The sequence below is a fragment of the Parasteatoda tepidariorum genome, chromosome 4 (genome assembly GCF_043381705.1).
Source record: "Parasteatoda tepidariorum isolate YZ-2023 chromosome 4, CAS_Ptep_4.0, whole genome shotgun sequence".
NCBI lineage: Eukaryota > Metazoa > Arthropoda > Arachnida > Araneae > Theridiidae > Parasteatoda > Parasteatoda tepidariorum.
Window position 1 is genome coordinate 13,905,417 of NC_092207.1, and position 14,347 is coordinate 13,919,763.

At 31.2% G+C, this 14,347-nt stretch overlaps 1 protein-coding gene across 3 annotated transcripts in view; it reads right to left on the bottom strand.

Annotated features, from left to right (window-relative positions):
- Positions 1 to 14,347, bottom strand: part of LOC107451679 (apoptotic chromatin condensation inducer in the nucleus) — a 42,174-nt gene that overhangs the window by 15,310 nt on the left and 12,517 nt on the right. For all 3 annotated transcript variants that reach the window (XR_011636539.1, XM_043047273.2, XM_043047274.2), the window contains one exon: positions 2,503 to 2,551. Coding sequence is in view for 2 of the 3 variants with exons in the window: in XM_043047273.2 (XP_042903207.1) it covers positions 2,503 to 2,551 (49 nt within the window). In the remaining variant the exon portion in view is untranslated. The remainder of the gene's footprint in view (positions 1 to 2,502; positions 2,552 to 14,347) is intronic.

The following is a 14,347-nucleotide window of genomic DNA, read 5'->3' on the forward strand; positions in this document are numbered from 1 at the left end:
CAAGATCAAATAAAGGTTATGCTATTAAATTATAGCCTTTAATCATATCAAACAAAACAAAACTCATTACAGAGTGCAACAAAAAACCTGAACTAAGATTCTTAAAATATAAATTTCATCAAAAATTAAACAAAATATAACAAATCGAAAATACCTTAGCGTTAATTTTTAGTCATCTTTTTTAGCAGATGCACAACAAAATATTCCTTAATGCAGCAAAGTCAACAAAATTCTTTGACTCTATTAAAAACAAAATGCCTATAACTAAAAATGAGTCTCAGCCAATGAACTAAGATTCTGCGCATCACCTCAAAATTAATTCAAACATTCTTAGTTTATCCTCGCAGTTTAGATAAATCAGGAAAAAAATCTAGGCAATTTTTTATTCGCATTGCTTCGAAATTAATTAATTTTAATTCTAATCTAAATTAATTCATTAATGTTTTAATTAACAACAACCAGGGCTCGTAAAAAGCGACAGGTTAGTTTCAAAGGAGGATGGGTACATTGTTGGACAAGCCGTCCTCGGGGACGGGTAAAATTTCTCAGTTTTTTCGAGCCCTGACAACAACCTAGCAATAGCTTAACCTTCAAAAATACCAGTGCAGTGAACTCAGGACAAATTTATACTGGGCAAAAAAAAAGTGAGCATTAAGCATTTTCCTCCCACTCTCCCTATCATTACACTGCAATTATTTGAGTGCACAAGTGCAAGCTAAATTTTACATTGGCAGTAGAACCGGGCGATATACTACGAATTATGGATTTCACGGATACATCTCCACACTGAGACTGATTTTTAGTTTCTTGAGAGCATCAGCATTCTGATTTAAGGCACCAATATAAGACGCTTGCGATTCAACAGGTGATGATCTTTGACTGTGCTAACGCTGGCAACGATGATTTTGATTTCGTTTAGCTTGAAAAACGATGTCCATTTTGTGATGTTGAATGGCAAAGAGCGAACTGAATCAGAAATCGTGGCTTTGTGCGATGATCAACGTCGAAAACAAGAACTTAAGGCATAGTTTCCTAATGCATTTCTTTTTTCCTTTGGGATTTTAATATTTCCTGAAGATTATTTTCAGTAGGACTTAATGCCATTTTGCAATCAAAATGCATTTTGTTTCGTCGGGAGTAAACCTTTCTTGTTAATTACCTTCAGTGGGACTTCTGCTACTTAGCTTTCATTGCGCATCATTTTGTCTGTCGGGATTTAATGTTTCTTGTCAATTATTTTTAGCAAATCTACTCTTACTTTGCAATCACTGATATTTTGTCTGATTTTTGTTCTGAGCTCAATCTATTAACAAAAAGAAATTACGAACAAAAAAACTTATTTTTCATTGTTTCTTTTAATCAATTTTTTCATTTCAAGAGATACAATTTAATAGCAGTATTTTGTATTTAAGTAATTTATACTTTTAGTATGTGATATAATTTTCCTCTTCTTTTATAAAAGTTTTACCTTAGTAAAAATTTAAAGTTAAAGTGTTCATTACTTAAAAGTACAAAACATTATACAGGGTGCGTAGCCAAATTATTCAACAAAAAATAAGCATCTTTTAAGCACTCAAATAATATTTTTAAGCACTTCAAAAAAATATAATTAGGTAGAGTTGGAAAGTTTTTGACAATTGACGGTCTTATCTGGTTTTAATCGTCATGACAAAAAAAAAAAAAAAAAAAAAAAAAACCTTTTGGGCTGAATTGAACAATGTGAACAGTGTATTTCTGCGTAATTCGTAGCGAAAATCAACATGGTAAAGAAAAAATATCATTTTAGAAAAGTGAAAATTAAGCACTTTTTAAAAACAGCAAAAGAAAAATGCCCCTTAAAGGGCTTTTAAAAAATGAAAATAAGCACTTTTTTAAAAATGCTACGCATCCTTATATATACACACATTAGGGAGAACACAATAGTGTTTTCCCTAAGCGTTAGTAGAAGGTCAGTCCGCCATGCTTTCCCTTTTCATTTATATCCAGGGTAGCTACTCAAATCATGTTTCAAATGTCCCTGATTTTTCCAGGTAAAAATCTTACAATTTTCAGGCCAGTGTGTGTTTTTTTCTGCAGAAAAAGCAGGATGGGTGCAAGAAAAGTATCAATATTATAAAGTATTTTATTTAACATGTTATTTTTTTTAATGTATCATATGGAAAAAATAATTAGACTAAATTTATTTTAACAATTTGGCAAGATTTTGTTTTTATTTTACAATGTTTTGGTACAACATTTATTTTTAAAAAATTAAGCTTTGGAGAAAATATGTTTAGCTTGTAGAATATAATGTTTTTATTGAATAATTTTTTCCCCAGCTTTAGATACATATTTTAATACATAAATTTAAATTTATTTTATTTTAATATTTTTTTTTCTCTTTTCATTAATCTATCATTTTCTATATTTCAATATTTTTAACTTAATATAATATNTGATCTGTACACATATATATATATATATATAAAGCTGAGTGATATCTGAAAAAGATCAAATACTTACAGCAGATTCCATGCTTACAAGTTTATATTCCGATGAAGTGTCCACGATACTGCAAAAGAAAATAATGATTTTTTAATTCAAGGAAAAAAAAGCTAGTTAATGCTTTAAGGGGACAAAGTATCCAATCATGAAAAATATTTAACTTTTTACCACATACTTTAAATTGAATGAATTATGTCAATTCGAGAGACTTGTAACAAACACCAACTTATTAAAATTTTAATTAAGGTAATTTTTTAAAACTTTACATCTTACACAAATTTTATTAAGTTTTTTACAACTGTTCTATGTTTTTTAAAAAGACTCTTAACGTGTGCATAAGAATTAAAATTTACTTAAACAAAAAGATATTGCGATTCTTTTTTAGCAAATTTCAAAACAAAACAGAAATAAACCAAAAAACGACTTAATGACAACCATTTTTCTTTCAAAGACTGTTTTCTATTTTGTTTACTGTTTCCTTTTATTTTATGACAGCTGTTTTTCAATCACATGACACACCACTTATAACTTTCAATTTAGTTTTTTTTCAGATTTTTTTTTTTAGTTTCTTGCGGACACTGTCTGGAAGCTGCCAAGATTTTGCAATTATTTTGCTACAGGCAGGCATGAAAGTTAACAAAAATAAAAAAAAGTTGAAAGTACATTTATCTTACTCATAGCTGCCTACTTGTTAAAAATAAAAGTAGGAACCAATCAGGGGTAATTATAAAGCAAAGTGAAAAACAAAATATAGATATCAAAATATCCAGATATTTATAAACCATACACACTTCATATATAATATAATTTTTTGAGTTAACAGTTTTAATTAAATTACTTGTAATGAAGAATATCAAATCTAATGAAGAAAATCACATCTTAATAGTAACTGATCCAAGAATCGCGATATTGGATTTTAAAATCAGTGGAATATAAATTGCGATATTGGATTTTAAAAATACGAAAATTCAAATTGCGATGTTGAATTTGATGCGTAAATAATCACGATGCATAGTTATTAGATCGCGCAAAAATGAATTGCAATGAGTAGTTTTTAAATTGTCCATAAATACAAAAATTGATGTTTGATATTACAACCACATGATTACGAATCGCAATATTGGATTTTAAAAATGCGTGAATACGGATCACGATATTGGATTTTCAAATTGCGTGAATGGGAATTGCAATGTAGGACTTTTAAATCATATGAAAACGAATTACAATACATAACTTTCAAATCAGACACAATACGAACATCGTTAATAAAATTGCCTGATTAAGGATCTTAATATTAGCAGTTTGTGACATAGATCCAAATATTTAAAATCAGCCACAATAAAGAAATCAAATTGGCAGAAGAATCATGTGCATGTAAATGTCTAGTTAGAGTTTTAGCATAAGTTTCAAAATTTTGTTGGAGTTCAAGTCCTCAAACCAATGGTTTTGATTCGTGGAAAAATCACATGCCCTGCTCCTAGTTCTTAGGAGCGTCCTGGGTCAAAAGAAAATTGGCATATAGAGTAAAAAGGTGCTGCAATACTGAAAAATGAGAACATTTTGACCTAAAGTCATATTTTAGGAACAAGGTGATCTAACAAATAGGATTATATGAGGAACAAGATTACCTGAACAAATATGATTTAATTAGAACAGTTGGCAACTATGACGCACCACGTTAAAAGGACACAAGTAAACGAAAACAAACATGTGCATGGACAAAAGCAGAAACTGTCAAAAATAAGGAGGTGTGAAGCCAAGAGAACTATAAGGAACGCACATGTAAAATCAATACCTGTCGAACCAATATAGGTAGTGGAAACAAAACTGCTTGAGTACTCAACAACCAAGAACATCATCTTTTCCGCTCTGCAGCGGAAGTGCACAGGCCAAAGCTCTATCAATTTTCTTCTAGTGATCATCCTTTCCCGGCAAGCTACTACAGTAGGAAGGAAGTTTGTTCCAAATCCGACTAGCAACCGGGTAGCATGAGTTTCGGCAACCATGGTGGAGGGGGCTGCTTTAATAATTGGACTTCCCAAAATTTTTTATTTTTGGAACATGGTCGAAAGCTTTAAAAATTGAGAGAAAAAAGTGGATTTATGCTTTATCAAGGAAGTATTTCATCCCCGCACAGATCACACTACGGAAATCTCTTCATCGATTACACAGTAAAATTTGCGGTTATTAGAGCGGACGCTACCTTTTGCCGATATCGAGTTTGGCGAAAATGGTCAACAGTATAATTTTAAAGTACGAAAATGGTTCACAGAATCATTTCAAAGTACCAACAAAAATTATTAGAACTGATTAAAATTGTTAGATAATTACGATTTACACAACTTTTCCCTTTATATATACTTTGGTGGAAAGCTTTTTTATTAGTATCTACATTAAAATAATAACCACGTTTTAGCGACTTGTGAGCAATACAAATTAAAAAAGCAGCCTATTACAAATTAAAAAAACAGCACAGAAAAAGACTAATTTGGAGGATATAACAAGTAGACATCCTCAAGTGCTGATATAAACCCTCTTCAAATACTCTTTTTATACTTCATTTAAACTTGATTAAAATATAGTTAAGCAGTGTTTTCATCATAGAAAAAAAATGGGTGAGAATTTCTCACCCTTTCTCAAAAACAGGGTGAGATTTCAGAAAGTTAAGTGAGATTTCTAAAAACTGAAAAAATACAAATAGACTTGGAAAAAAAAATTTCTTTTGTTATAATACATTTTTAACGTCTTCTATTTTTTAAAGCATTGAATATTTTTGCTGCATCATCATAGAAGATTTTGCCTTTACTAGGTATTTGTCCATCTTACATTAGCGCATAAAAAAATTTGAACGTCTTACATGAAAAACCATACCTACAGTAAACACGTGGTTGCAGAGAAATGTGTTTTAAAAGGGGTTCCGTGGTTCGGAGGGGTTGTGTTCTGTTGTTCGAAAAGGTTCTGAACAATGCCTACTGGTAAATAGAGAAGCTGGATAACGGGACAAGTGTTGAAAATAATGAAGATCCAGGAAGAAAAGTGAAACGGATTTTATTCTAAATGACGTAATTCGAAGCTTTTTCCAAAATGAGAGAAATTCGCGAATTTTGAAATTGATTTATAGAATGCGCGAATTTCTCGCGGTAATCATTTTTTAATGCGAGAAAAGAAAAAAATATGCGAGATTCTCGCGTTCTCGCGCTGTAGTGAAAACACTGTTAAGTCTAATAAGATTGATTGATTAAACTCAAATAGCAAAAAACTATGGCAAATTTTTCTTTCCACGTTTAACTCATGGCTGAACAAAGCCATGCAGAATCCATTAATACTCTAAATACTATGAACTATACTTCTATGAACATTCGGAGAGTTTGCTTCTATAAATAATAACTCAAATAGCAAAAAACTATGGCAAATTTTTTTTTCCACGTTTAACTCATGGCTGAACAAAGCCATGCAGAATCCATTAATACTCTTAATACTATGAACTATACTTCTATGAACATTCGGAGAGTTTGCTTCTATAATCAAACTCCCTAAAAATTTAAACACTTAGTGAAGTTTGAAATATTTAAAATGGGTTAATTTAAAACAGATTCAAAATGGATACAGTTTTCAACTGAAGGTTAAACAATGAGGAACAGGTTTCATTCAGTGACCAGGAACAGGTTTCATTCAGGAACATTCATTGACCAAATTATTTGCGATTAAAACAGCCATTTTCATATTATTACAACAAATTATTATTACCCAATTATTATTATTTCATATTATTACCCAAACACATTATATTTTAGAAAGAACTTAATATCGATTGTTATACAATCGATATGGTAACTCCAGACAATTTTCTGGTAACTCTTAAAATAAAAACTCTTAGTTTCAACCTACCAGCTAATGTTGCATTCAGGATTTACTTAAATTCAAAGCAAAAGTTTAAAGCGAGAAATAAAGTGCACAAAATAACAGATGCGATTAAAAACATTAGGAAGATTTAAGTTAAAATTTTCAAATCATTAAGGCTTGTGTAGAAACAAAATTCGAAAATATCCGGTGAAACGCTATGCCTGATATGCACACGTCCAATAAAATTAAATTAAATTACTCCACATATGCTTAAGAAAGCGTATATATAAAAAAATATCGTTACAAACTGCTAAGAAGCTACGTATTTTAACATTTTGCTCGTATTATTCAACACACACACATATTGATTACATTACATAAGGGCCACAATTGCGACAGTTTCATTTCTATCAAAGCATTTTAATGGGAATGTATCCACACATGTTAAACAATGCTCACATTAAATAGAACTAATAATTAATTAACAGCAGACACCTAATTAACGAAAATTTTTTTAGAGGAGTAGGTTGACGAATTGCATGCCGGTAGTATTAACTTCCGATCAAATTACGCGACATATAAAGATACTTATTACATTTTTACACTTAAAATGATTTAAATAATGACAGTAATGCTTACCATAAACTTTATCTAGAATTAAACAATAACAGAAAACAAATATTCCAACTCGATAACTCTTTACCACTACTGTTGCGCATAACAAAACAAGGTTACAGTTACGGTCATGGAGTGCAATATCATGTTTTTAATTATCGTCATGTAATATCTTTTAATTTTTTTTTATTTACGAATAAAATAAAAAGATATGCATAGTAAATAATTATAAAATTTATGGATGACATAAAAATGATGGAAAAAAAACAAGAAATATTTATCAGTTATTGCAATGCATAAGATCTGCGCTTATAACCTTTAAAAAAGCTGGGAAACTCCCTTAGCGAAATTTTAACTTTTTGTCAAATTTTGAAGGTCATCGCGACTTAAACACCCATTTTTTTATTGTTTTTCCCTAAATAGGAAAACCAAAGCACATTTTTTTCCTGTTAAGGAAAGATTTCCGTGTCGTCATCCATATCTGAATAATCGCCAAGTCAGGAAAACTTATGGGCAGCAGCCCAAGAGAAACTAAAAGACATTTGAGAAGGAGATTAAATCGAAAGGTATAACTTGTCGACACCCTAGGGCAAACATCAATATATATATATATATATATATTTTAAAGAGCAGCGTCAAAAGATCTATGAAAGCACTTTCTAAAAGTATCAATGCATTTCGGGCCTATTATTTTTTATTTTATAACCGTCGTGGAACAGCTGACCCAATTCTCAGGTTTACGACTACTAATGTTCAACTCAGTAGCCTTGTAATTGTGATCCCAAACCAGAAGACAAAGGAACTTCAGGATCAAGTATTGGGAGAAATTTGCCTTTGTTGAGAACTTTTTAATGGAACGAACCCGCATTAGCGTTACATTGAGAGGAAGACCACGAGAACCTCCCACGGTTAGCCTGACGGCAAAGGGACTCTAACCCAATATCTGTCTACCACTGAGGATATTTCACGTCAGAATTGTGATCGGTGCAATCCAGATGTGGATTTGTATTGACCAGCCATTACAGGGATTCAGATCCGGTTCACCTCATTGGAAGGTGTACGCTCTATCCCTTGAGTCATCGTGGCTCTCTCACCTATTATCAATTGAACATTTAGGTTTTAATCTTTCTGAAAAGAGATTAAGCCCCTCCCTGATAAAATTAAATGCATAACTTATTTTGTTCAGCCCTCTACTCGCACTAAACTTTGTTAACTTTTTGGATTACTTGATTTTTACAGATTTTTTATACCCAAAGCTACCTATATATTTGATCCTTTAGCTCAATTTTTAGAGAAGGGCATAAAACTTCATTCTAAAAGTCATGATTGATCTCCCTAAAAGATAACGAAAATGCAGAATTTTTTTTATTGCTGCTAAATAAGCTATTGTTAAGGCAACACCTTAGAGCTAAATGAGTGTTTAGATGGATGCCTCGAATGTCGCCTTTGGTGGAGCCTTGAGGCAAAGTTTGCAAACTAAATGGGAACCTCTAGCTTTTTACTTCATCAAATTAAATGAAAGTTAGTACAATTAGTCAACATATGACAGGGAATTATTTATACAGATCAAAAACCATTACACTTTGCCTTTTAACAAAACCCCATCCGATGTTGACCAAGGCAAGTTTGCTATTTAAATATCATTTTAAAGTATTCTACGGATATTTGTCCAGTATTCTACAGATGCCGGCACGGTCATCAAAACGTAAACAAGGACACCTAATAAAGAATTGAAATTCATTTTATTGAAATTAAATGTTTTTAGATTTTAATAAATTCCTTTAAACAGAAAAAAAGAATCTAAGAGGTACATAAATATTTTTATAATCAGACAGCTTCTCTGAAACTAGATTCCTGAAGATAAATTAATATGTGAGACTCCAAGTCGACATAATCATAGTTGTAATCGAAAAACATATTTCATCAAGATTTGTATAGCCATTAATGAAACGCCAAATAAGAGAACGAGTTAAGTGTTGTGATATTTAACAATGCTCTCAAGTCACAAGGCACGCTATAACACCTTTTGGAACAATTATCTTCCTTTATCCATATGGATATTATTGCAACCTCTATTATCTTTTAACCAAACACAAATTATTTTACTATATGGCCAGAGGCCATATAGTAAAATATTGAATTGGTAAAATATAGAATTGGTATGATATGGCCAGAGGCCATATCATACCAATTCCTGATCAACTGGCACAAACTATTTGCAAATCCTTTTTTCACTATTTGCAGATCATTTTAACACTTGGATAAGTAGTTCTGGCTGTCTTTTGATTGTGAAAACTGATCGAGGTTTGAATCAAATATGTTCTAAGAATTTTCAAAATTGTAGGGGACTAATATAATTTAGACCATAACTTACAATCCAATTTCAAATGTAATTGTGGAATGCTTTCACAGACATCTAAAGTCTGCACTTAATTTCTCGAAATAACGAATTGTGAAAATGTCCAGTAATCCTACTGGAGATAAGAATCGCTATCAAAGAAAATTTAAATTCTCCTTCAGCTGAACTTGTATATTCTCTATTACAGCTGCTATGTGACATGTTTGAAAACAGAATGCCAACTACACCAATTAACGAATTAATTTCGCAATTATGAAGTCAAATGCAATAATTGACACTGACTGCTACAACAGCACATTCTTAAGAAAAATGTTATGTGCACACCAATTTAAAAACTGGTTTCTAAGTTCTTCGAGCAGAATAAATTCAACCTCTATTGTGTTCATATAAAGTAATAATAATTAAAAAAAAAAAAAAACAGAAAAAAACCGCAATGAATTCCCTAGATTGCGAGTGAAACTGCTTATTACTTAAAGGAAACAGTTCTAAAAGAAACATGAACTACAGTTATACCAATGAATATAAACAAGTCTGCCAAACAACCGTTTTACATGGACAAGATCTGCTAGACATGTTCGATTTCCAAAAAAATTAAAAACATTCATAACTAAATTCTTCACCCAGTGGCGTACACAGAATTTTTTCAAGGGGGGTGTTCATAATTTTCTGGAACTACTAAAACAAATTCGAGTATGTAATAAAGCACTATTAGTTCCCTAATTTAGACAGCTAGACAATTTTGACTTTTTATTTAGACAACATTGTTTAGTTAAATTTTGATTTGATTTTTTAAATTTTGGAACATAATGTAATATCTTCTGAAAAAAGTCATATAGGTGGGAAGTAACACTTTGAGGGCCCCTTTCACATTCATCAGATTTTGAACGCTAGAAACGTTTTCTTCAACCGAAGTATCACATTTCCGTACAACAGAAAAACTTACATTGGTACTAGATGCTGTCCCCATACTAATTTCAGGTCGTGATTTTTTTTTCTCAAAGTAATTAAAAATTGTTAAATTATTGCGTTTTGACATCCTAAAGATCCAAGAGCAGCAAACATATATATATATTGGCGCAGAAATATCCGCTATGTTACGATCTCTAAGTTTCGAGCTGGAATGAATAACTTCAACGAGCACAGTATCACCAATGGTATTGTTACTGATTTCTTCACTAGTCGAAATAGTGGCGATGACGGGTTCGGCGATTGAATGAACTTTTTGTTAAGACAAAACAGATTTAGCGACAGCGGCAGAGATAACTCTAAGTCCGACTAACTAACTCCACTAACTATTCAAGTTTTATCAGAGTACCTATCCAGTGTTGGATATCTGCTCTTTCATCGCAATAGAAAAATAAATTGGAGGATGGGAAGGGGGTTGTTGCGTTAACAGTAAGTTAAATCTCAGAATGTACAATAGTTGAAAATCATAATTCTAGTCTGGGTTATACATAACAATAAAATCGCAATTTGATACATAATAATAGAAACAATTGAAGATAAAAGAAAAGTAAATTATTTACACTATTCTAGGATTCCAGAATCATCACATAAAGACCTCGCGAATGCCAGCCAGTCTCGAAAACTATCACGACTGGCAGGACAGAAAGGAACCAGTCCGTAACATTATCACGTGAATTTGGTTTCAAAAGTACAACCCTATTATAGTAAATGTTTTTTCAGTATTCTGAGAAATACCGTAAGAAAAAAAGTAGGCATAAGGCAAATAAAAATATATAGTCTTAAAAAATAATAGCCCGCATAATTTCTATTAAAATTTTCATTTTTGCCATCTTGTCTGAGCTTAAGGGGGGTGTTTAAACCCCTCCCTTGCATCCCCCCTCCACTGTCTTCACCATTATAATTTTGGCTATGAAATTGTGTATGGTTAAATATAGTTTTAAAAAATCGTATTTTACAATTTCTGTAATAATTAAGGTGTGCCATTTTTCATATGATTTTTTAAAAAATTTCTTTTGTAATTCTTATTACATGTTCTGCATTTTCGTATACATAGATTAATTATGTTTACGTAAAATAGAAATTATGGTCAAGCCAGAGCATTCTTAAAAATATCGTTACCCTAAATAGTAGGAGGAACAGAATGTTTTTCTGAAGTGGCTGCGTAAATTGAATAGGAAAGAAAAAAATTTCTATCTTTTAAGAATGTGTTGTTAATGAAAAGAGCAAAATGCTCAGAACTTATTTAAATCTACAATGCCAGTTTAGTTACGATTAAATAACTGAAATGTTTTTTATATACTATTTTTGAAATGTTTTTTATATACTCAGGATTTCCCTATTTATTAATTTAATTACTTATTTCGATTTCAATATTCAGTTATTTTAATTGCCTCGACAAATGTATATTAAGTGAATATGTGGGGGAAAAAAAACAGAAAAAAAGTCAAATAAAAGTACCCCTCCTCCCCCCAATTCATCTAATAAACTAAAATCTTTTAGAATCTGACAAAAGAAAAAGTCGCTACAATCAAATTTTTAATTCAAAATTTGTTTCAACTTGTTGGCAATTACTTAAAATTTCCATTGTGCCTTTGTGGATCTTGATCGAAGTAGAATCATTTTACATTTGTTGTTAATCAAAAATTATGCTAAAGCTGTATAATGTTATTTGCTTATTTTAATACTAGAAATTTATTCAAATTTTAACAGAGACTTGATTTTAGCAAAATAGGAAACAAAAATTTGCACATTCTGGGTTTCAAGAATTTATATTTTTCAAACTCTCACAGAATAAATGTACACTAAAAATAAAGGACTCCAAAGTTTAAAAGAGTTTACCTCAAATGCAAAAATACAATAGTGAGCTACAAGGAACCTGAAAAAACTTTTTCATCAACCTTACATGACACTTTTCTATAATAGAAACTGTTGTCATAGTCTGCCTGTTATATACCAACTTATGCTTCTACATCTAAAACATAAAATACAGAGAAAACTCCAAACAATAGGTCTTGGTGGACCAGTGCCTGTGTGACATGTTTTAAGAGGCAACCGTTAATTGAATTTTCAAAGGAATTGCTTGCTCAAAAAATAAAATAATAATTAGAAACAGAAAATTTAATTCATTAAATATTTAAGTTTAATTCAAATTACTTTGTTTATGCATGAGTAATTTCTACAAATTGCATAAAATGAGAGCTAATCGATGATGCATTAGGTACTGCTGGCAATTGTGAATGCTAGAACAAAATTTAATGAGTACCAAGCATGCTTGGGAACTAAACACTGGGGGTTCCGTGTTCAACTGACCACCAGACTTTTCTTTTTTCCTTTTCTTCCAAACGTGGACACGTACCTAGGTTTGCAAAACCCTTAACCATATAGTCCACGTCTGGCCACTGGTCTAGCTCGCACAAAACACAATACATATGTAAACAATCACATAATACACCACTGCATCACAACCACAAAGCACAATTGCAAAATTCAGAATACATAGGGAAAATGACCACCAGACTGAACATCTGCTCCTGCACCACAGACCCCAAGGTCATGAAAACTGAGAGGGGCACAGTATGTCTTGGCCCTCTAGGGGCTGTCACGCCACTGAGTTCAATTTAGAATAAGATTCGTGTGATTCATGCAGACTACCCATACAAGATGTCGGTTATCTGTAATTGAATTGTCCATGATTTATTTCTGCATGAATGTTCAAAAATTTTTCTTTCACAATCGCAGAAAAATGATGGTCATTATAGGAGAATATTTTTAGTAATGAATAATTGAAATTATTGCAAGATAGAAAATAAAAAGTTAAAAAAAGTTGACTAAGATACATCCTGAAACAAACTTCAAGCTAGCAACAAACGGCTATTATTCAGAAATTGCCAACTAGAGGTTCCACCCTAATATAAGTGTAATGGAATGTTAATTAAACAAGAGTACTAATAAAACTGTCAATACAATTATGAAAGGCTTAGATAACAAAACTAATTGTTGAAACTAGAGTTTAATTAAATTTATAACTTTATATAATTTAATTAGTGGATGATGCTTTAACAAGCCATAGTAAAAAATTCTAAATGCTGACACCTGACTATTTTTATCAATCTATGGATTTAAAGTTGATTTCAATTAGTTTTTAAACATATTGAAAAGAACATTATACAAAATTTATGGCACTGAAACTATGTGTCTGCATTTATAGAAATATAATAAAAATTCAGAAAGTGACAACTGATTATTTTCAAAATGTCATCACCACTTTCAGGAGACAAACTTTGTTGGAGAACTTGATTAACACCCATGTTAAAATTTTTTTGTATGAAAAATTGGTTAAAAATGCGGAATTAGTAAGAAATATATACAGTGGAGCATCGTTTATACGACGATCACTTATACGACGTTTACATTTATACGACGTTTTAGTGTGGTCCCAAATCATTCCTATTCATTTTAATGTAAAAATATATCGTTTATACGACGCACAAAATCGGTTATACGTCGGTTTTTAGATTTTGTTCACATTTATTTAATTTTTTATTTTTACTTGTGTATTTTAAAAAAGGGCGGGATTTGCCAACATGAATGATACAGAAAAAGGTGCCAACAAGAATGCTTGAATGACGACCGTAATTTTTACTAGATGACTGAAAAAACTTGACAATGTTATGAAGAAGGAAAAACGAAAAATTTTGCTATTCATCGACCAATGTCCAGCGCACCCATCGATACTAATTATTTCGGAAAATGTAAAAGCTCCCTTTTTTCCTGCAAATTGCACAAGTGCGCTTCAGCCATTAGATTTGGCAGTGATTAGAAATCTAAAATTGCATCATAGAAAGCAGTAAGTTCAACTCGCTATTCAAAGCATTGTAGAGACTAATAGCAGGAAAATATAATTTAAGGTAACATACATTCAAATTGCTCACTGCAATTTTTCTTCTTTGGTTATTTGTTTGTTTTGCTTTGTCTAATTTAGAAATTTATGTAAATCAACACGTTAAACATTAAAATTAACTGAAAACAGAGTTAGTTTCAATTTTAGAAGTTAAAATCGATTATACGACGTTATCGTTT